Raw genomic sequence first — 24,899 nt, forward strand, 5'->3', positions numbered from 1 at the left:
CATACATACACACACACACACACAGTATATACAACCAAGAGCTAGGATAAGAGGCTCTGAGTGTCCAGTGTATTGGTGTGGGAGAGCGTTTTCCAGCATTAAAGGTTTACGAGTCCACCAAGCAAAGTTGAAGTGCTACTCCATCCCAGTGGATGAAGATGAGATTTCTTCACCAAGCACAGATGATGTGGTCTTTTCAACCACTGATTCACAAGCCACAGCGATTCGCTCTGGAGAGCGTCATCATACTCCAGGTCAGACAAGAGATAACCCAGGTCAGGTTTCAGACCACAGTACCCAGGTAGATCCTTCGCATGATGGCGGTGGCGAGGAGGTAGAGAAGAAGAGGAAGGTCAGGTGGCCAGCAATGGCAGATGAGAAGGCTTGGCGTGTATTTGATGAGGATATCAGTATGATGTTGGAGAACACTCTCAGGGGAACATCAAAGAGAAAGTTGGAAGTGATGGGCGATATGATTTACAATGTTGGAAACTGCAGGTTTGATTTGGTTGAGTTGAAGAAAACAAAGCCTACACAGCAACCAAGCAGGTGCCAGAAGGAGATTAGTAGGTTGAGGAGAGAGCTTAGATCGTTGAGACAGAGGTGGAGGGTAGCAAGTGAGGGTGACAAGCCAGGGCTTGCTGATCTCCGAGAGCATTTTTGAATAAAGTTAGCATCACTCCGTCGTGCAGAGTCACAACGTAAAAAAAGAAAGAAGAGAGAGAAGGCAAGAAAGTCGTTCTTTGAGGACCCTCACGAGTTCACAAAGAAACTGTTCAAACAAAGTAAGAGTGGGCAGCTTAACATCTCTCAACAAGAATTTGAGGATCACCTAGCAAGCACTTACTCTAATGAACAGCAGGAGGCCGCTTTGCTTGACATTTCAGGACTTGTGGAGCCTACCAAGCCAGGAGTGAAGTTTGATCTGTCAGAACCCAAATTGGCAGAAGTCGAACGGTTCATCAGAAAGGCAAGGTCAGGCTCAGTGCCAGGACCTAATGGAGTGCCGTATAAGGTGTTCAAGAAGTGTGAACAGCTGAGGAAATACTTGTGGAGATTGTTAAGGGTGGTGTGGAGACAAGGTGTTGTTCCTTTGTCATGGAGTGAGGCTGAAGGAGTATACATCCCGAAGGAAGAGAATTCTACTACATTGAATCAGTTCCGACCAATTTCACTCCTGAATGTAGAGGGGAAGATTATGTTTGGCATTCTGGCAGGAAGAATATATTCATTTGTGATTGAAAATGGATTAGTAAATACATCTATGCAGAAGGCAGGAATACCAGGCTTCCCAGGATGCCTTGAACATTCTAGTATGATATGGCATACCATCCAGGAGTCAAAAAGGTTGAGAAGAAATCTGGCTGTAGTTTGGCTTGATCTGGCAAATGCGTATGGTTCTGTTCTCCATGTCCTGATTGAGTTTGCGATGGAATTCCTATGAATTCCTGTTAAGGTGAGGAACTTTGTTATGCAGTACAACTACGATTTCCGGATGAGGTTTTCCACTCAGCAGTTTACAACTAGGTGGCAGAGCTTGGATGTTGGAATCCCAATGGGATGTGCAATTTCACCCACCTTTTTTGTGTTAGCCATGGAGATCATTGTAAGGGCTGCAGAATCAGTGGGACCAGGTGTCGCACTTGATGGCGGAGAGGAGTTACCACCAATACGAGCGTTCATGGATGATCTTACCCTTTTGGGTCCTAGCACAGAGGCAGTGGAAAATGTACTATCTAGACTCGAGGAGCTAATGGATTGGGGAAGAATGAAGTTCAAGACCAAGAAGTCAAGGAGCCTTGTTCTTAGGAGAGGAAAGCTGGTTGACTTTCATTTCACCCTTTGTGGAGAGGAGATTCCATCCATTCAGGACCAACCAGTTAAGAGCCTTGGGTGATGGTACACAGAGGAGCTGAGAGACACCAACAGGGTTCAAGAGACAGGAGAACAGATCAGCAGAGGTCTGATGTCTGTTGACGAGTGTGGCTTGCCTGGCAAGTTGAAGTTGTGGTGCTTGCAGTACAGACTGATGCCACAGATAATGTGGCCACTAACTGTCTATGAAGTGGCAATATCCCACGTTGAGGCAATGGAACAGAAGATCAACAAGTACGTGAAGAAGTGGCTTGGAGTACCGAGCAGCCTCACCAATGTTGCAAACCACAGTAGCCAGACAAAGCTTACCATCCCAGTGCAATCCCTTGTTGAGGAGGTCAAGGTAGCCAAGGTAAGATCATTCTTGATGCTTCGAGACTCAAAAGACCCTGTCATCAGGAACACCCAGCCGGATGTGAGATCAGGCAGGAAGTGGTCAGCCAGTGTATCAGTTGATGAGGCAGAGTCCAGATTGAAGCACAAGGAGACGGTTGGGGCTATCCAGCTAGGCTGCCAGGGACTTGGATGGACAACCCACAAGTGGTGGTCATCTTCTACAGGTAAGGAGCGCCGTGAGCTTGTGACACAAGAAATACGAGAGGGAGAAGAGGAGAAGAGGTTAACTAAAACAGCTGGCCTGGCCAAACAAGGGGCTTGGACCCGGTGGGAAAGTGTTGAACAACGACTATCTTGGAATGTTCTGTGGCAGATGGAACCGCTCCGCATTTCTTTTTTATGCAGAGCAGCGTACGATCTGCTCCCAACACCTGCCAACCTCAGCACCTGGTATGAAGATAAGACAGACAAGTGTGTTGCTTGTGGTGAGAAGGGAACACTTCAACATATCTTGAGTGCATGCAGAGTCAATCTTTCCAGTGGCATGTACACATGGAGACATAACAACTTTCTCAAAGTTGTAACAGAAGCGATTGAGCAGAGAGTACTGCAGCACAACTTATCTCATGCCCCATGCTGCACAGAACATTGCATATCATTTGTGAAAGAAGGCTCCAAGTCAAGGGTGTACAGCATAGGCTAACGATCAAGCATACTTTCTTCAGCCAATGATTGGTGTGTCAAGGCTGACTTGGACGGGAAAGGCAGTTTCCCGGAGCAAATAGCTTTTACAACATTGTGTCCAGATATAATCGTATGGTCTGACACCAGTAGAGAAGTGGTTATTGGTGAACTCACAGTCCCCTGGGAAGACAACATCGATGAAGCCCATGAGCGCAAGTTTACCAAGTATGCAGAGTTGAGATCAGAGTGCAGAGACAGAGGGTGGAAGGTCTCATGCTATCCATTCGAAGTAGGCTGCCGTGGGTTTATTGCGTTCACTCTCCAGAAGTGGCTGCGTGACCTTGGTTTCACTAGAAGAGAGATCAAGTCAACCAGCAGGGCTGCAGCTGAGGCAGCAGAGAAAGGATCAGCATGGGTGTGGACTAAGTATGTCCGGAGGGGCAGATAGTCAGACAGTGTATACATATCTTGCAAACCCTTCAGTAGTTGCATTGACACCTGAAGAGTAGACTATCTGTTGGATGGAAGTGACCAACAACTCTGATAGAGGCAGATGCCAAGTTTTTAAGCTCACCAGTGGGAGATGGTGCTTTAGCACTGCTGGCCCACCACCTCGAAGGAGTCTTGATCATAAGCGGGCCGAAACTCCTTAAGACAGGTGGCAGATCAACTGATGATCCCACTGGTGATAGCACAGGACAGTTAACATCTTAGTCCATGTGTATTTTGTAACTATATATTTGGATTGGTTACAGTTAGCATGACATTGTTTGTTGAAAACTTGTCTTACTTATTAGATTGAATAGTTGTTGAGGAAGTAACTAAATATACTGATGAGGGCAATGCAGTCGATGTTAACTAAATGGACTTTAGGAAGGCCTTTGATAAGGTCCACCTTTAATAGGTAAGCCTAAAAGACTAGAGCCCTTGGGACCCAAAGCAAAGTGCTAACTTAGATCCAAAATTGGCTTGGTGATGGGAGGCAGAGGGTGGTAGTGGAGCGTTGCATTCTGACTGTTAGTCTGTGAGCAATGGTGTACCACAAGGATCAGTGCTGAAACTCTTGTTTGTGACATGGATGTGAATGCAGGATGTATGATTAATAAGTTTGGAGATATCACAGAAATTCATGCAGTTGTACAGAACATTGGATTAGACTACATAATTGTTATTTTCTTTGCAGTTTATCTATCTTATGCCTGCTTGTATTTTATTTAATTACCTATATACATACATGGAAGATATACTGAACAAGTACATCTTCCGGTAGTCAGTGACTACATGTAATTGTTTAGTTTGCCTCCTACTGGTTACAGTTCTTTGTATTATTCTGGAAGCTTCTTTGGTATCACATTATTAGAAAAGGGGCTATCTGATTCGTTAACTCTGACGTAGAAACTTGAATGGAATGTCTCTTATCCATGGTGTAAGATGGCTGAGCACATTGGCCCTCCATCTTCAGTCTTTTTCTGTTCTTTATTTCTTCTTTTCCTTTCCTTACTACTCTCTTGCTACTCGTTTCCAATTCTCTTTGTTCCATTAACACTTAATAAAAAGATTGTGAAGCAACAGATTTTATGCCTCTTTCTTGACTTCCAATAGATCCTTGTATCAAAACACACCAGAATCCAACATTTTGGCATAGTTGACAAGGACGGTTATGAAGATTTAAGGATTCAGAAGAATCTCAGAAAAAGTGGAAATTTTCACCACTGAACTTAAAAAGAGGTTAGAGCTCTCTCTACTTCCAGATTGTCTGAGAGAACCACTTAGTTCTGCTTCAATATATCATTTGACGGAATGGAAGTGTAGAAGCGAGGAAATATGTTGCTATTTTTAAAAAGTGATCTGTATAAAAGACCAGCACTGAAATTAATAATCGTGTTCCGATTAAAGCCAGTGGGGTACAGAGAAATATTTAAATTCGTACAAGCCAAAGGGATATAGTTGCAATATTGGGATATAATATTGTATTTTCGTCAAAGTAATAAAAAGTACATACAAATCAAGTATTACACAAAATTGAATTAAGCCAATGGCCAAAGTTGTGAAACCGAGCTCTTACCTGAATAAAACATCTCAGTTTGATAATGTTAATGAAAAAATCTGAATGAAAAATACCAGTGTTAACCTTATTAAGATGTCATATGATCCAGAGAATTCCTGAGAAAAAAGGGGAAAAAAAAACTGGTTTGTGTGAGTTAAGGATACAAGTGCGTGGTCAGTTTGATCGAACGTGTGAGAGAATGAAAAAGTTAACGGGGTGACCAAAGATGTTTACTGATCAATATGGAAAGAAAAGTGAAACATGAAATAAACTACAAAAATATATGACAGACAGTAAAAAGTCTAAACAGCAAATTTCTGTGTTAAATTTCTGTAATTAAAAAACATGATAAGTGTAATTGAATCAAAATGCACTGTATGGAGTTAAAGAAGCACATTGAAGCAATATCAAAAACCCGAGCAGGAACCTCAAGTGGCAGTTTCTGCCAGTGAAACTTTTTCCTGATGCTTCTCCTTAGGAAACTCCCCCTACATCGAGCAGTCCTCTGAGACACAGCCACCATCTGAACTCTGAGAAATTACAGGATGGACATGACATGGACTCTACAGCGGCCTCTAGCGGCTTAAACCAGGATGACAGTGATGAAAGAATAGGATTGGCAGCTGTCATAATAAAGACCGAGGGAGTGAAGACACACAAAACTGAAGATGGAACCTATGAAAGGAGACTGACACTGGATCACTGAATTGTTAATCGATGTATTGACAAGCTAATCCCTCATGTGGCAGATCTATTAACTATGTTCAATGCCTTGAAGCAATCACACAAGTTGTTTACATTCACTAACTGGTCTGTACCACTTGTGTTCAAATGTCAACTGTGGTTGGCTTTCATAGCTGATGGTCAATGATAGTGGTGGATGAGGCTACCACAAAAGCTCCACAACAGTCCCACGTCTATCACATGGCTTTGAAACAGCATCTGAGAGACTTACCAGCTATTGATTCGACTACCATACCATATATGGATGATGTTGAACTGCGACCATTCACCCAGTGGGTGTATGTGAACACAGCCACCTTTTCAATCAAGTCTGCACTTAAGATTAAAAATGCAGAACTTCACGGCAAGTTTTTCGGAGTTGGATTGCGACTATTCACCAAGCGGGAGTACATGAACAGAGCTATCTTTTCAATCAGGTCTGCACTCAAGATTAAAAAGGCAGAAAGTTGCATCAGTTTTTCCAGAGTTGGACTGCAACTAGCCACCAAGTGGGATTCATTACAAAGGGTGAATAAAAATAATGCCAGCACAAGCGGAGCGGCCATTACTGTAAGAGGGCCAGTGTTTGGAGTGGCTTTGGCTAATCAGGTTTGGGCGAGGTTAAGTATCTGTAATTTCCTCTTTTTGTTCTTATTTCTTCATTCTAGTCTATTAGGGCATAGTAGTGCAGTGAGAATGGCTCCAGGGCAGTGTTTTGTGCTATGTAGGAGATGTGGGAGTTTTGGGATAACCACATCTGCACCAGGTGAACTGAGCTGCAGCTCCTCACAGAACATATTAAGTAACTGGAGCTGCAGCTCAATAACCTTTGGCTTCTACAGGGGAATGAGGAGGAGATAGATAGGAGGTACAGGGAGGTAGTCACCTGTAAGTTGCAGGAGCCTGGGTAACCGGGTGAGTGGCAGGAGAAGGAAGAGAAATGCAGAGTGCCCCTGTGGCCGGACCACTCAATAATATGTATACCACTTTAGATACTGTTGAGGGGGATTGACTAACAGGGGGAGCTACAGTGACTGGCACTGAGTCTAGTGCTGCAGCTCAGAAAAGAGAGGCGAGAAGGACTGCAGTGGTGACAGGAGATGTGATAATCAGAGGAACAGAGACAAGTTTCTGTGGATGTGATGGAGAGTTGCCACCCAAGTGCCATGGTCAGGGATGTCTCAGATCAGGTCCATGGCATTCTAAAGGGGGAGGGTGAGCAGCCAGAAGTCATAGTACATATTGGCACCAATGACATAGGTAGAAAAGGTGAGGAGGTCCTGAAGAGAGATTTTAGGGAGCTAGGTAGAAAGCTGAAAAAAAAAAGGGCCTCCAGGGTAGTAATCCCTGGATTGCAGATTGCGCCAGGCACTAGTGAGGGTGAGGAATAGGATAAATTAGCAGGTGAGTGTGTGGCTGAGAAACCGGTGCAGGGGGCAGGATTATGGCTCATCTGGATCTCTTCTGGGGAAAGTATGACCTGTACAGAAGGGATGGGTTACACCTGAATCTCAGGGGGGCCAATATCTTTGCAGGCAAGTTTGCTACAGTTTGGAAGAGTTTTAACAAGGGGATAGGAACTGGAGTGATAGGGCTGAGGATGAAGTAGCTGGCTTACTGAAGGTGTCAATTTGAATGTGCACAGTATATGGAACAAGGTGGATGAACTTGTTGCACTGTTACAGATTGGCACGTATGATGATGTAGGCATCACTGAATTGTGGCTGAAAGAAGATTATACTGTAGCTCGGAGCTTAACATCCAAGGATAAACATTGTATTGAAAGGACAGGCAGTTAGGCAGAGTGGGTGGCGTGGTTCTGTTGCTAAAAAATGAAATCAAATCATTGGAAAAAAGTGACATAGGGTTGGAAGGTGTTAAATCATTGCGAATAGAGCTATGATAGTGCTATTTATAGAGCTATTTATAGTGGAGTAAAGGGAATTAGAGACATAAAAGAGAAACTGGCCAAAATTGATTGGAAAAGATCCCTGACAGTGATGGCGACAGGAGTAGTAACGTCTGGAATTTCCGGAAGCAATTTGAACGCACAGGATATATACATCCCAAAGAGGAAGAAGTATTCTGAAGGAACAATAACACAACCGTGGCTAACAAGAGAAGTTAAAACCAACATAAAAACCAAAGAAAGGGCATACAATGAAGCACAAATTAGTGGCAAGTTAGAGGATTGGGAGGCTTCTAAAAACCAACAGAAGGCAACTAAAAAAAGTCATTAAGAAGGAAAAGATGGAATATGAAGGTAAGGTAGCCAATAATATTAAAGAAGGTAAGGTAGCCAATAATATTAAAGAAGTTACCAAAAGTTTCTCCAGAAGCATACCCTGTAAAAGAGAAGTGAAAGTGGATTATCAGACCATTGGAAAATGCTGTTGGAGAGGTAGTACTGGGGAACATAGAAATGGCGGATGAACTGAATAAGTATTTTGCATCAAGCTTCACTGTGGAAAACACTAGCAGTATGCCAGAAGTTTGAAAGTGTTAGGGGGTAAAAGTGTGTGAAAATGCCATTACTATGGAGAAGGTTCTTGGGAAACTGAAAGGTCTGAAAGTAGAGAAGACACCTGGACCAGATGGTCTACACCCCAGAGTTCTGAAAGAGGTGGCTGAAGGGATTAGTAATGATCTTTCAAAAATCACTAAATTCTGGAATGGTTCTGGAAGACTGAAAAATTGCAAATGTCACCCCACTCCCCAAAAAGGGAGAGAGGCAGAAGATAGTAAATTATAGGCCAGTTAGTTTGAACTCGGTAGTTGGGATGATGTTGGAATCAATTGTTAAGCATGTGGTTTCAGGGTACTTGGAGGCACATGATAATCTTGCCTGATAGATCTGTTGGAATTATTTTAAGAAATAATAAGCAGGATAGACAAAGAAGTATTGGTGGATGTCATGTACTTCGATTTTCCGAAGAGCCTTGACAAGGTGCCACAAATAAGGCTGCTTAACAAGAGCTCATGGTATTACAGGAAAGATACTAGCATGAATAAAGCATTAGTTGATTAGCAGGAGGAAAAAAGTGGGAATAAAGGGAGCCTTTTCTGGTTGGCTGCCGGTGACCGGTGGTTTTCCACAATGGTCCGTGCTGGGAGCATTCTTTTTACATTATATGACAATGTCAAGGGCATTGAACCCATGAACACTACTTCACTTCTAAAAAATATATTACTGATGTTTTTGCACTATTATAATCTACTTAATATACATACATATACTTACATTAATTGATTGATTGATTTATTTTTCCCCTTTATATATTATCATGTATTACATTGTACTACTGCTGCTAAATTGACAAATTTCACAACACATGTCGGTGATAATAAACCTGATTCTGATGTTAGCATTCATTTCAAAAGGACTAGAATATAAAAGCAAGGATGTAATGTTGAGGGTTTATAAAGCACTGGTGAGGCCTCACTTGGAGTATTAAGAGCAGTTTTGGGTCCCTTATCTCAGAAAGGATGTGCTGACACTGGAGAATGTTCACAGAAGGTTCATGGAAATTATTCTGGGATTGAAAGGCTTGTCATATAGTATGAGGGCGTTTAATGGTTCTAAGCCTGTACTCAGTGGAATTCAGAAGGTTGAGGAGCGACCTCATTGAAACCCATCGAATGTTGAAAGGCCTCAATAGAATGGTTGTGGAGAGGATGTTTTCTATGTTGGGGGAGTCGAAGACCAGAGGACGCAGCCTCAGAATAAAGGGGTGTCATCTTAGAATGGAGATAAGGAGGAATTTCTTTAGCCAGAGAGTGGTAAATCTATGGAATTTGTTGCCTAATTCTGTTCCTATATTTTATGGTCTTATGTCCTGATTGCATCCAAAGCTACAGACTAGCATGAACATGATGTAATTTATTAGTTCGATTATCTATCCTCCAAAGGTCACAAAGCAAGATACAATTGCAACTAGAGGTAGTAATTAACTTGGGACAGAAAATTTCCCAAGGTAAGTGGAAATCACTGAGAATCGTGCAAAAGCCATTAAGTCAGCAAAGCCACTTTCATTTCTGGGTTAATTCATATGCTGAAATTGTCCAACCTCTCAATAATCTGCTGAAGGATAGTAAGCGCAGAGATGACTCTGTGACTCAATGAATAACAATTGAAAGCATTTCAAACTTTAAAGACAACATGGTATTATGCACATGTATTAGGAATCCCTGATACAGGTACCCTGTATGTCAATGAGAAGTTTATAATGACAGTCTTAACTCAAGAACATGGAGACCAACAGCGTCCTGTTGGTTATTATGCTGCCAGAGATATGATTCTGTACACCAACAGGTCTTTTAAGGGACTCCTGGATAGGTACATGGAGCTTAGAAAAATATAGGGCTATGGGTAACCCTAAGTAATTTCCAAAGTAAGTACATGTTTGGCACAGTATTGTGGGCTGAAGGGCCTGTATTGTGCTGTAGGTTTTCTATGTTTCTAGGTTTCTATGTTTCCAGAACCTCAATAATTGAGAAAGAAATTTGAGTGGCTGGATGAGTCACTGTTTCTGAAACTTAAATGCTGGCATTAAGAAGCATGCTCCTGGTACTGTGCAACAGGCAGAACCGAAAGTTCTGACTGAAGTTTGTAAGATGGTAGAAGAAAGATCAGCAGATATTTACACTGATTATTGATATGTTTTTGGTCTTATTTATGCTTTTGGAAACATGGAAACAAAGGGGATTTCTTATGGCTGTTGGAACCCCAGACTAGAATAGTCAACTAGTACAAGATTCACATATGTCACACAATTGACAGCAGAAGAATACTATGATAGAAAGCCATGGAAATGCACTCGTGGATGGAATTGCAGAAAGGGCAGCATGGGAAGAAATAAAGAAGTAAAGGAAGTTAAAATGTCAAAGAATTGAAAGAAGAACTAAGAATGTTTGCAGTGAACCTGACAAATGAAATTATGGAAACGGAGTTTACTCTATATCACAAGATATTCCAGAGATGCAAGCAAGCTCAGTGCTCTAACCAGGAAAAGTAGTTCTGGATGGAGAATGCTGGGAAGTTAAACAGTGATGCAGCATGGATATATGACATGAGTCATAAAGAACCACTAGGAGCTCGATGGGAAGATCTTACCAAGTGCTGTTAATTACTACTTCGGCAGTGAGAATAGAAGGTAAAAGTGGATACACACGTACCACTGCCAGTGAAATAAAGTGGTATCGAATGAGAACAAGTGCTGTGGTTAATGTGATGGTAACCTCTGACTCAGTGCTGGGCTACACTGAGCAAATCACTAACCAGCCAGAAGACTTCAGAGTTGACAGCTACTGGACATTATGAAGTTTATTCTAACATTATTTGTTGTTACATTTTTGCCAATTGCTACTACTCACAACGTGCCAATTAAAATGAATTAAGGTACACTTGTGAGTATCACATGAATTTGCTGATGCTGTCTATGTTTCTAACTGTTGGGTATTTCCATATATACTGTACGCTTCTAATATTCACCAATGAAACATGCATGTAGATCCAGAACAAACATAACATAAACTAACACAGAACATAGAAATTTACAGCACATTACAGGCTCTTTGGCCCACAATGTTGTGCTGACTGTGTAACCTACTCTAGAAACTGCCTAGAATTTCCCTAGCGCATAGCCCTCCATTTTTCTAAGCTCCTTGTACTTATCTAAGAGGCTCTTAAAAGACTATTGTATCTGCTTCCACCACCGTGGCTGGCAGCCCATTCCACAGACCCACCACTCTCTGTGTGAAAAACTTACCCCTGACATCCCCTCAGTACCTACTTCCAAGCACCTTAAAACTATGCCCCTTGTGTTGGCCATTTCAGCCCTGGGAAAAAGCATCTGACTATGCACACGATCAGTTTACCCCCCCATCATCTTATGCAGCTCTATCAGGTCACCTCTCATCCTCCATCGCTCCAAGGAGAAAAGGCCAAATACACTCAACCTATTCTCATAAGGTCCACCCTCCAATCCAGGCAATATCCTGGTAAATCTCCTCTGCACTCTCTCTATAGTAACCACATCCTTCCTGTAGTGAGGTGACCAGAACTGAACACAGTACTCCAAGTGGGGTCTGACCAAGGTCTTATACAGCTGTCACATGACCTCACGGCTCTTGAACTCAATCCCATGGTTGATGAATGCCAACACACTACGCCTTCCTAACAACACTGTCAACCTGTGCAGCAGCTTAGAGTGTCCTATAGATCCCCAAGATCCTCCACACTGCCAGGAGTCTTACCATTTATATTATATTTTGTCTTCAAATTGTTTCTACCAAAATGAACAACTTCACACTTATCTGGGTTGAAGTCCACCTGCTACTTCTCAGCCCAGTTCTGCCTCCTCTGACAACTGTCCAGACTAGCCACAACACCCCCAACTTGTGGCATCAGCAAACTTACTAACCCACCCTTCTACTTCTTCAACCAGGTCATTAATAAAAATCACAAAGAGTCGTCCCAGAACAGATCCCTGCGGAACACCACCGGTCACTGACCTCCATGCAGAATACAAATTATCTACAATCACCCAATTCTAGATCCATAAAGCAAGGTCTCCTTGGATCCCACGCCTCCTTACTATCTGAAGGAGATTTACATGGGGAACCTTAACAAATCTCTTACTGAAACATATACCCTCCTTTTTAAGCAAAGTTCATTATCACAATCCAGCAATGGCGATATTGACATTACTCCCATGATTTATTATTTCCAAGGGAGACATAAATGTACAATGATTATGACCCCACCTACTGTGTGGACTAGATCATTTATGTAAGTATAATCAGCATGAATTAGGGAATCATATCATATTTGATCCTACTCTTGTCTTATCCTGATATCTGTCTTATCTCGATAAGTGCACCTAATGTTCATGACAAAATCGTTAAATCTTTTCATGCATTCACTATAAAAGCTATCTTTTGCTTGAGATTAGAAGGTACCATTTCAGTTGGGCATAATTTATGCAATGATGTTTTACATTGTCCGAGGTGGGACAACGACTCTGAAATTCTCATTGAGAATATCCATCAGAAAAATATTACAATTCAACACCTCCTGACGAGTAATAAGAAGTGGTCTACATTCAGGGAACAATATATACTTTATGTGGCAGAAATGGAGCCTACAACTCACTTCCACGTAATTGCTTTTGGATCTTGTTATTTTGGGTAGGATTTCTCTGCCATGAGACACACACAGTCTTTATCTTTACCTCCCGAGTCAAGAAGTAAACAAGTCATTTCAGAAGGAATTCGTTTTTCATCAATTTTATTCCCATTTTATGGTGTTGTAAGGAGAATAAGAGATGAAAAATGATGCTGCAGTTTTAGAAAGGGTAAGCAATCACACTGCTGATGTCTTGGGAAAAGTAACAACAGAAATAGTTGCAGTACGTAAGAAGGCTCTTCAAAATCGTATGGTTTTAGATTTTCTCTTCGCAGTTAAGATGGAAGTATGTGCAAGAAGTGTTGTAACTGATGAGTCTGAGGACAACTGATTTGGCGATCATATGTGTACAGAAACAGCTAAAATACATCAGTCTTATGGATGGGATCTGTTTGATTGGGTTCATTTAAGCATAGGAAGCTGGATTTACTCACTATTACAAGTTACAATAATTGTCCTGATATGCTTTACCATAATTTACATCTTTTTTGCTAGTACAAAAGCGATCATAAGTGGAGTAGTTGAAACTCCCGTAAGTATGCCTACTAACCTATCTAACAATAACATAATCCTATGAATACCCTTTGATATTTCCATAACCTTGGTAATTTTTTGAATATTTTATACTTCATGTAGATACCATAATTTTTTCTGCCTCTGAATTTTCAGATGTACTGTAATGATTCTAAATGTGTGATTTAGAATCAAAGGAGAGAATTTTGGATTAGACTATATAATTGTTACTTTCTTTGCAGTTTATCTATTTTTATGCCTGCTTACAATTATCTATCTACATGAAATTTTTCAGTCTGTCTTCTCATGGTCACAGCATACTGAAGACAGGAAAATAATTCTGGTTGAGCTGACTGTGCCGTGGGAGGAGGGATGAGAAGAGGCCCACAAGAGAATGGCCTTGAAGTACCAGCCTTTAGAGCAGGAGTGCAAAGACAAGGGATGGCAGGCATAGTTGTTCCCTGTGGAGATCAGCTGCAGAGGTTTCCCAGCCAAATCAGCATGGTGGCTGTTGTCAGCTCTGGGCCTGGACGAAAGGGAAAAAACAAGCAGCTTGTAGGATGGGGGAAGAAGCAGAACGAGCCTCTTGTTGGATTTGGAGTAGGCGAGAGGAGGGAAGCTGGAAGCCAAGAACAGACGCGCAGTGAATTGGCCACCACTGCCGGCCCACCAACTGGAGAGGGTCGTGGTTAAGGGTCTAAACACTCTGTGAAGGTTGGGAATCACCTAATGACATCTCCTCCTGGCTGAAGGCTACGGTTACCTTATAAGGTATCTGGAGAATGCACCCTAACAGGTGGATGTAACAAGTTCATTGGGCCCCCTAGTGGTTATAGTTCTTTGTATTATTCAGGAAAGTGCTTTGGTATTGCAAAATCAGATTGGCTAATTCTTATCTACAAATTTGAATTGAATGTCTTTTTTCTATGGTACAAGATGGGCCGATCAGATTGGCCCACCATCTTAAGACTTTCTGTTGCTATTCCCCATTTCTAATTTTATTTTACACATCAAAGTTGCTGGTGAATGCAGCAGGCCAGGCAGCATCTACAGGAAGAGGTGCAGTCGACGTTTCAGGCCGAGACCCTTCGTCAGGACTAACTGAAGGAAGAGTGAGTAAGAGATTTGAAAGTTGGAGGGGGAGGAGGAGATCCAAAATGATAGGAGAAGACAGGAGGAGGAGGGATGGAGCCAAGAGCTGGACAGGTGATAGGCAAAAGGGATAAAAGAGGATCATGGGACAGGAGGTCCGGGAAGAAAGACGGGGGGGGGGGAACCCAGAGGATGGGCAAGGGATATATTCAGAGGGACAGAGGGAGAAAAAGGAGAGTGAGAGAAAGAATGTGTGTATAAAAATAAGTAACAGATGGGGTACGAGTGGGAGGTGAGGCATTAGCAGAAGTTAGAGAAGTCGATGTTCATGCTCCTGACGTCGACTGCACCTCTTCCTAGAGATGCTGCCCGGCCTGCTGCATTCACCAGCAACTTTGATGTGTGTTGCTTGAATTTCCAGCATCTGCAGAATTCCTGTTGTTCTAATTTTATTTTTCTTACTAATGTTTAATAAAACGATAGTGAAGCAAACAGCTTTATGCCTCTTTCTTGATTTGAACCTTGGATCAAAAATATCAGAATCCAACAATAGCAAAGTGGATGGTCTGATGCCATAGCATGATATTGATGAGCTGGAAAGATGGCAGATAGGATTGCATTCTGAAAAGTGCTGCATTTTGGAAAGTCAAACAAGGGTAGGACATGTACAGGGAACAGCAGAGTCCCAGGCAGTGCTGATGAACAGAATAAACTTTGGGTACAAGTCCATAGGTTCTAAAATGACAGAGATAAATAGAGTAGTGAAAAAGGCATTTGGGATGTTTGCCTTCAACAGCCATAGCACACAGTTCAGAGCAGTGATGCACTGTAAAACACTGATTAGACCTGGAGTGTTGTATGCAGTTCTGGTTGCCACACTGTGGAAAGGAAGTAATTGCATTAGCAATGTGCAATGGAGAGCCACCAGGATATTGCCTGGATTGGAGCACGTCTTCAGCGAAAAGAAACTGGATAAATTGGATCTGGTTTCGCTTTACTGAGGAATATTAAGGGGTCACCTGACAAATCTATACAAAAATATGACGGAAATAGACAATGTACAAATATTTTCTCCTTGGTAAGTATAACTAAAACAAGAGAAATTATGTATAAGATGAGAGCTAGGAAGTTTAGAAGGGCTCTGATTATTTCCCCCACACAGAGAGTGGCTAGAATCTGGAATTTGTCTCCTGAAGAAGTGATGGAGTCAGATTTCTGACAACATTTAAGCAGCATGTAAACACACCTGAATTCCCTTCACCAGGAAAGAACTCAGGAAGGGAAATAGGAAAGCCAGGGGGAGGGGGGCATGAAACATTTTTGGCAAGTAGGATTAAAGAGAATCCCAAGGCATTCTATACATGCATTAGGAGCAAGAGGATAACTAAGGAGATGGTTGGATTACTCAAGGATGGGCCGGGGGGGGGGGGGGGGAGAATTTGTTTCAATGTGGAGGATGTGGATGAGGTTCTTAATGAGTACTTTACATCAGTATTTACCAGAGACGCACATGGAGGATATGGAGATCAGTGCCAAGTGTATCAATATGCTCAGGAATTTCAGAGTAAAGGAGAAGGTAGTGTTAGGTCTCTTAAATAGCAATGAGGTGGATAAGTCCCTAAGGCCTGATGGTATACAACCATGGTTACTGAGAAAGGTAAGAGAAAAGACTGCTGGGGTTTTGCTCAATATCTTTGTATCTTCGCTAGCCAGAGGCTAGATCCTAGAGGACTGGCAAGTAGCTAATGTCGCATTATTCAAGAAGGGAACAAGGGATAATCCCAGAAACTGTTTACCAGAGAGTTACACATTAACGGCACGGAAATTACAGGAGAGAATTGTTAGGGATAGGATTTATGAACATTTGGAAACCCATAGCCTAATTATGAGGACGCAGTATGGTATTTGTTTTACTAACTTGATTGAATTTTTTCACAAGATGATGAGGGTGATTAATGGAGGCAAAGCTGTGGTTATTGTAGTAATGCGTCTGACAAGGTCCCTCATGGGAGGCTCATTCAGAAGATTAAAATGCATAAGATTAATAGTGAATTGGCTGTCTGGATTCAGAACTAGCTTACTTACAGAAGGCAGAGGGTAGTGGTTAAAGGGACTTATTGGTGGTCTGTGATTAGTGGTGTTCTGAAGGGATCTATACTGGAATCTTTGCTGTTTATGATGTACATCAATGACCTGGATGAAAATGTAGATGGGTGGGCTCATAAATTTGCAGATGGTATGAAGATTGCTAGTGGTGTGCATTGCACAGAAGACTGGCAAAAAATAAAGCAGATATAGATCAGTTGCACATATGGGCTGACAAATGGCAGATGGAGTGTGGTGTTGCACTTTCGTAGGTCAAATGTGAAGACACAGTGCACGGTTAAGACCCTTAACAGTATGGATGAGTGAAGGGATCTTGGGGGTCCAAGTTTATTGCTCACTAAAAGTGGCTACACAAGTTGATACACTGGTTAAGAAACATAAGACATGCTTGCTTTATTAGACCAAGCATTGAATTCAAAAGTCAGGAAGTTATGTTGCACCTTTATAAAACTAGTTAGACTACAAATGGAGTATTCAAACCGTTCTGGTCACCCCATTATGGGAAGCATGTCGAGGGTTAAAGAAGGTGCAAATGGGTTTACCAGAATGCTGTCTGGTTTAGAGTGCATGTGCCATAATGAGAGGTTGGAAAAACTAGGGTTGTTTTCTCTGGAGCAGTGGAGGCTGACAGGAGATGTGATAGAGGTTTATGAGATTATGAGAGGCATAGATAGAGTAAAAAAACAGTATCTTTTCCCCCAGAGTTGAAATGTCTAACACCAGAGGGAATATATTCAAAGTGAGAGGGGGTAATTTCAAAGGAGATGTGAGAGGCAAGTTTTTTTTATATACAGAGTGGTGGGTAGCTGGAATGCACTGCCTGGGGAGGAGGTGGGGAAGATACATTAGGAACTTTTAAGAGACGTTTAGATAGGCACATGAATATGAGGAAAATGGAAGAGCGTGGACTTTGTGCAGGCAAAGGGATTAATTTAGTTGACTATTTGATTACTAATTGGTTCGGCACAACATTATGGGCCAAAGGGCCTGTTCCTGTGCTATACTGTACTATGTTCTGTGAATTACCAAGTCACACAGGTCGATGGACCAAATGGGGGTAAGTGGGACAAATACTGATAAATGCTATGATCAGCAGGAACATGGTTGGCTGAAGGACCCATTTCTGCGCTGTATGATACAATGACTGTACAAAAACTATGTCAGTCCAGATGGCAGAGGAGACACATGCATGATAACCACACAGAAGGAGAGCAAGGCTAAACTGCATCTACTTTAATGCATGGAGTCTGACTAATAAGGTAGATAGATTTGGAGCATTTATCAGAACATGGGATTACAATATTGTTGCTGTCACAGAGGGGTTGAAAGGAAGAGAGGATGGGTAACTCAACAACTTTGGATATGGGAATCTTCAAGGGTTTGGAGAATCAAAAAGAGATAGCACTGCATTATTGAATAAGGACTCCAGTACTGAATAATGAAAGGTTATCCAAGATGGCTCATCCAATGAAGCCAATGGGTGGATCCCTATTTGATCCCTTTTCTGGGCATATTACATGCTCCTAACAATCAACAGGAGATGAGAAGCATATTTGCAGGAAAATCAGAGCGGTATAACAAGTAATAGAGTTAGAGAGGTAGTTTTTTTAAACAATTTCTTTCGTATTAATTGGGATCATCTTACTTTGAAAGGTTTAGAGGGGTGTATTTTTTTAAAAAATACATCCAGGAGAGCATTTTGAGCAAGTACATAGATAGACCTACTGGAGAAGGGCTATTACTGGATTCTCTCTTGGAGACAGTAGTCAGGCAAATGAGAAAGATATTACAAATGACAACCATAACTCAGTTCAAGACACTTATGGAAAAGGTTAAATACAGGTTGGAATTTAACATGCTAGGGTGGTTAGATGGCAAGTTCAGTATTATAAGTAGGCTGGGGGGGCAACTACTTGAAATAAAGTCTATATCTACCGTTTGTAGTTGGAGTCATTTAAAGGCTAAATACCTAGAGCTCAGAGCCAAAATGTTTCTTATGAATGAAAAGAGCAGCAAGTTCATAGGTATTATGAACTTGGGATATTATGAGATACTACAGGCTGGATAGAGCAATAAAGGAAATACACAACAGGTATGAAGAACCGAAAAAGGAGATATTCTAGAGAATATGTCAGTAGATGAAAAAGAAATTAGGAGGACAAAATGGTATATGAAATACTACTGGCAGAAAAGATGAAGGAAAATATTAAAGCATTATGTAAGTATAACATGAGGGTCAGCAGGCAAAGGATAATGCCCATCAGGGACCAACCTGGCAAACCGTATGTGGAATCAGAAGATGTGGGTAAAATCTTAAATGAACACTGTTCATTTGTATTCGCTAAGGATGAGGCTAGTGGAATTGAAACTTTCAAGGAGTGGGACGATAAAGTTCTATAATATTTTTATGCCAGTACATCAAACATCTGTGGTTGGAACACTTGGAAAAGCAGGGAATAATGAAAGATTTAGGTTTGTCAGCGGGAGATTCTGTCTAACAAATTTGATTGTACGTTTAAGAGGTTAATATACTGCACTGATAAGAGTAATGCAGTTAGTACAATCTACTCAAACTTCCATAATGTGTTTGCAGAGGTCACACGTGAGAAACTGAGACTGGTCCAAAAGGTTTGAGCCCAAAGAGATCCAAGGCTCTATAATTGCCTTGTAATAGGAGGACGAAAGGTTGTTTATGCCTGTGAGAAGTACATAGAATTATGAAAGCCCCAGGTCAGGTAGGTAATAGAACTTTTCCTCTTGGCAGAGGTGTCCAAATGATTTAGGGCAAGTGGTAAGATGTTTAGAGTGGATCTGAAAGGAAAAACAAAAATCACCCGAAGGGTAGTTGGAATCTGGAACACATTGCCTCAGTGGTGGAGGTAGAGACTCTCACGACATTTAAATATCTAGTGAGTCACTGAGTGGCCAAGATATAATAAAAAAACCCAGATCAAGAACTGGTAAACAACAGGAATTCTGCAGATGCTGGAAATTCAAACAACACACATCAAAGTTGCCGGTGAACGCGCAGGCCAGGCAGCATCTCTAGGAAGAGGTACAGTCGACGTTTCAGGAAGAGTCTTGGCCTGAAACGTCGACTGTACCTCTTCCTAGAGATGCTGCCTGGCCTGCTGCGTTCACCAGCAACTTTGATGTGTGTTTCAAGAACTGGTAAATGGAATGAGTAAAGATAGGTACTTGAGGATCAAAGTAGACAATGGGTGAAGTGCCTATTTCTGCACTGTATGACTCAGTGAGGCCTGCAGGACAATGCAGCTAACTTGACTGGATTATCAAATCATCCTAAGTATTTTCACTCCATCAAAATGCACTGTTACAACAGCAATCCACTTTTATGACATCGCAACTCCCAGAGAAAATCTGGGAATACCATGGTTTACAATATCCCTTCCAAGTCACATACCACCCACCACAATTTGAAAATATATTACCAGCTCTTCAACACTTCTTAATCAAATTCCATAATGCCTTTGTCCAACACACTACAAAATACGTAGCATTATCTCACCATTGTCTGAATATTTTTAAAGCCAAAGTTGGACATTAATGTAATATCACTAACAACTATCACACAAATAAAATTAAACAAATCTTTCTTCTGAAGTTATAGCATACAAACACTATTTGCACATATTACAAAACCTTACAGAGTACACAGGCCATATATTGACATACTATATATTTTGAATATCAATAATGAGAAAGGAGAATATACTTAAATTACAAGCAGGCCAGATGCTGAACAACACTAATAACAGATCTTTTAGCCTATGAAACTGTAAAACAATTAAGATTTTGAGGATCTTAAATTATCACACCAATGAAAACAATAGTTAATTTTCCAAGGGATACTCCTTTGGAACAATTCAGCTCCAATTGAGCCCACAGTTGTTTCGTGACTGTAATGCATTCACACATGTGAGTGGGAAGACTCAGAAATGCACAGAAAAGCCTTTTGACTTTGCAGCCATTTGACAGCAAAAGAAAATATAATTTACACCCCAAATGATGTGTTTAACACATTTGAATTTCAAATTTTAAAAAAACTCAAAAGAATGAAAACCTTGACCTCTTTCTTCCATTGTCCGTTTTCTGTGAAGGGTCTCCCTTTGTTGCCAGTGTAATTCTCAATCTATGGTGCTTGCTCATATATCATTCACAATGGTCTCACATGCTCTCCTCCCAGTCTCAATATTTTTTCTATAGCACCAAAGTAATTTTTAACACTTAGTAAAGGAATTCCAAGTAAATTCTTACAAATCACTTTTAAACTTCTAATTTGATGATTCGTATAAACGCACATAAATATATCAAATTCCATTCCACTGGAGCTGTTCCTCAAGTAATATATAAAGTGATTTGAGCAATGCATTCTAAATAAAGGGAGTCATCCACATCATCTCGGAAAGAGTCTGCCACCCTTCAAGCTTTCACACTTCATCTGTAAATTAAAATATGTTGATTTGCTACATTCCGTCTCAAAAATATTGCATATTAATTACAGAGCTTTACTTGGAAATTACCAAATATAAAAGCAGACACTAAAGTTGCAGAATATGAAATGAAATGTTACTTTGCTGCTTTAGTCTTTACAAATCCAATCCAATCACTTTACTATATCTGCAACAGTGAAAGGGGAAAGAAAGGACATATATACAACAAATATACAAGACAACTACAGTTATGTTTGAAAAAAAACATAAAAAAGGTGCTGCGGGGGTTTGTGAATCGTATTTTTTTCGGTTTTGGCTATAGAATAGTGGTTGATCAGACATAAGGCAGTCATAGGTAGAGAACACTTTCTCTAATCTACCCATATTGGGTGTTTCCTTCCCAATCGGGACTTCTTCTCTTCTAATGCTAATCTTTATAATTTAACGTTCTTTATAATATTTCAAAATTAGACTACCATTTTATGGCTTATCATCTCTGTGCTGAAAGGCAAGGTAGCTACTGAGAATAGTTACAGGGGAATGCAAGTTAATTAGTGGCTGAATATCCGATGAATTAAATTAAATTTGTTTCTATCTTTATCAAACTCTGAATTTAGAACTTTATTCCCACTGCTCCGTTCCTTAGTTACTGAGATGTAAACATGGTAGTGAGGCAGCATCAAGTGATAGTAGAAAATGTGTGTTTTTGTGTGGCACTATGCTAGGAGGACATTCGTATCATACACAATATTTGCTTTTACACATTATCTTAGTTTCAGGAAAATCTGTCCTTACTAGCTAAATTGTATGTCGATTAACACTTTAATCAAGTGGAAACGGTGCAAGCTTTTGAGAGGGCTAATAATTTATTGTATGCGATTTTGTTTCACAACACAAACTCCTATTATATCACTGTGATCTAGGAAGATAGCTTAAAATTAGTCAGAGACTCTGCATCACCTTAAGGAAACTTTACGAAACAAGAGCTCAGTTTCGTTGATGCATACTCAGTAAACAAAGCCCTAGGCAGACAACAGCAGTTGCTGTATCCGCTGGGCTCTGACCTGACCTGGATTTGATTAAAAATAAAAGAAGAAAAAAAAGGCATACCAAACGGGCCGCCTCAGCCCAAGTGCGGTCCTTCTTTTTCCTTTTGTCTTTCATTCTTTTTTTCCTTTTTCACTCAGAATATGTAATTGTTTATTTTGGGGATGAATGGAAAACGGGATAGACAACCAGCAAAGGACTACACTAGCAAACAACATACAGTAGACAGCTCCCCCGCCTGCACCCTCCAGCTGACAGCTCTTCCATCCCCTCCTCCCCTCAGTCCAAAACAATACAATACCCGGCATCCCTGGCGCCGTTAATTCACCCATTCCTTACCCCGCTTCCCTTTCTCACATCTCGCGATATTCCAACGAGACATAACGTCTACAGCGGAATGATTTGTTTTTATATATATAGCAAAGATTTTTTTTCGGGAAATGGATCATTTTCACGCTCGGAAGGCTGCAACTTCGCTGGAAATGTTTAATTGTTTCGGCACCGATGGTAGGAGCTGTGTCCAGGTGTTGGATGCGCTGTTGCCGTGGTTACAGGTGCTGCTTGGTAACTGGGGACGGTCCCGGAGCGAGACGCTAACACTCAGCAGTTGCTGCACTGATTGACTGGCTGTGGGGTACAGTCTCGGGAAGTGCGTTGTGAGTATCAGAGAAATTTGATGGAATATATTTATAAAATTACGTTTTGCTCCCCGCCCCAAGAGATTATATATATTAAGCATAGAGCGGATAAAATTTCTCTGATTATTGCTTAGATTCAGCACTGCAGATACAACACAATAGAGCCATCAGGTCAATGTTTGTGTTTCATTGAAACCTCCACGTACAACCTTGTATTCAACTTGTTCAGAATATCATTTTGTTCCTTGTTTTGTTATCTAGTTTTTCCTTTATACTATATGGAGAAATAATTTTCCCGTCACTATCATTAGGTAAAGAGGGTTCTTTTCACTTGCTTATAGAATTATTAGTAACTTTATGATTGATGAAAACAATGTATCTTTGCTTACAGTTTAATACTTGGGTCCTTCCACAGGACTGTGGATGACTTTCTTCCATTTCAGTTTTGTGGGTTCTGAGGTGACTGATGAACCTTAGATTTTACCACAGATGAGGCAGCTGGTGCTTGATAGGACATGTGGAGAGACAGCTTATATCCCCCTTCTGCTGTTTGCACTGAGGTTATAATGTTCATTATGTGTGTTCATAAAGACTGGATTCAAGGTACCACTGTCACTTTGAATCCTCAAGGGCCGGGGTGTCAGAGTCACTGGAGACAGGCCAGTGCCAGGCCCAATGGGGATGTTATATCAGTTTTCAAGATGTTTTGAGTGCATCAACATAATCAGGAAAGAGAATATTTAGAGAAGGTTTTAAAAAAAGATGCGCAATGATAATACCATTTCTGAAAGAATGTCTGTCAGGAAATCACCTGATTTATATACAAGGTGGCAGTTGAGGGGTGAAGCAAAGAGCTGGGAAGTTGATTGGTAAAAGAGATAAAGGGCTGGAGAAGGGAGAATCTGATAGGAGAGGTCAGAAGACCATTGAAGGTGGGAAGGGGAAGGAGCACCAGAGAGAGAGGTGATGGGTAGTTAAGGAGATAAGGTGAGGGGGGGAAATAGGAATGAGGAATGGTGAAGGTGAGGAGGAGGTGGGGGTAATTACCAGAAGTTCGAGAAATTGATATTCATGCCATCAGGTTGGAGGCTTCTCAGATGGAATATGAGGTGATGCTCCTCCAACCTGAGTGTGGCCTCATTGTGGCAGTAGAGGAGGCCATGGACTGACATGTTGGAATGGGAATGGAAAGTAGAACTGAAATAGGTCGCCACCGGGAGAATCCAGTTTTTGCAGCAGATGGAGTGAAGGTGTGCAGCGAAGCAGTCTCCCAATCTACATTGGGTCTCACTAAGAGGCTGCACTGGAAGCATTGGATACGACAGATAACTCCAAGAGAGTCGCAGGTGAATGTGTCGCCTCACCTGGAAGGACTGCTTAAAGCCCCGATTGGTTGTGATGGAGGAGGTGTAGGGACAGCTCTGGTACTTACTCCACTTACAAGGATAACTACCAGGAGGGACGTCAGTGGGGAGCGATGAGTGAACAAGTGAGTTGCATAGGGAGTGATCCTACAGATCGCCTATCACCCATTAGCCTCTGTGTCCAGCACATAGTTCTCCATAACTTCCATCATCTTCGGTGGGAACCCGCCACCAAGCACATCTTTCCCACCCCCCATTTCCCACAGGGATCTTTCCTCATCCAGCTCTTTATCTCTTTCAGCAATCAACTTCCCATCTCTTTATTTCAACCCCTACTCTTCTCTTGGTTTCACCTATCACCTGCCACCTTGTACTTCTTCCTCCCCTCCCCCAACCTCCTTACTCTGACAACTTTCTTTCCTTTCCAGTCCTGATGAAGGGTCTTGGCCCAAAACATCAACTGTTTACTCTTTTCCATAGACGTTGCCTGGCCGCTGAGTTCCTCCAGCATTTTGTGTGTGTTGCACTGAGCATACCTGTTGTAATATATTGTACAATGTTTTGAGTTTCAATGTCTTAAGCCATCAAGGAATATATGTAAATGAAATTGGAGTCCAGTCTTTATCCGTTATTTTTTGTGTACTATTTACTTAGTTTATAATTTCTAGCAATTTTATGTCTTGCTGTAGCTGCAAAACAAATTTCAGATCGTATAATACAGTGATAATAAACCTGATTCTGATTTTGAATTCTGTAAATAATACTGGACCAAAGAAATTTCAGATTTTGATGACACTACGCAAAATCATAAATGGTTTTGCTGGCGGCAACAAA

The 24,899-nt window shown here is 41.3% G+C and overlaps 2 protein-coding genes across 7 annotated transcripts in view; one reads left to right on the forward strand and one right to left on the reverse strand.

Annotated features, from left to right (window-relative positions):
- Window positions 1-22,184, reverse strand: part of LOC140188238 (putative Polycomb group protein ASXL3) — a 296,730-nt gene extending 274,546 nt beyond the window's left edge. The window contains exon 1 of the mRNA XM_072244355.1: window positions 22,127-22,184. Within this exon, the coding sequence (XP_072100456.1) occupies window positions 22,127-22,180 (54 nt within the window). The 5' untranslated portion in view covers window positions 22,181-22,184. The remainder of the gene's footprint in view (window positions 1-22,126) is intronic.
- Window positions 22,185-22,602: 418 nt separating this feature from the next.
- The window catches only part of ccdc178 (coiled-coil domain containing 178), a 365,844-nt gene continuing 363,547 nt past the window's right edge, over window positions 22,603-24,899 (forward strand). For all 6 annotated transcript variants that reach the window (XM_072259449.1, XM_072259707.1, XM_072259587.1 and 3 more), the window contains exon 1: window positions 22,603-22,719. The gene's annotated coding sequence lies outside the window, so the exon portion shown is untranslated. The remainder of the gene's footprint in view (window positions 22,720-24,899) is intronic.

This window comes from Mobula birostris, chromosome 1, assembly GCF_030028105.1.
Source record: "Mobula birostris isolate sMobBir1 chromosome 1, sMobBir1.hap1, whole genome shotgun sequence".
Taxonomy (NCBI): Eukaryota; Metazoa; Chordata; class Chondrichthyes; order Myliobatiformes; family Myliobatidae; genus Mobula; species Mobula birostris.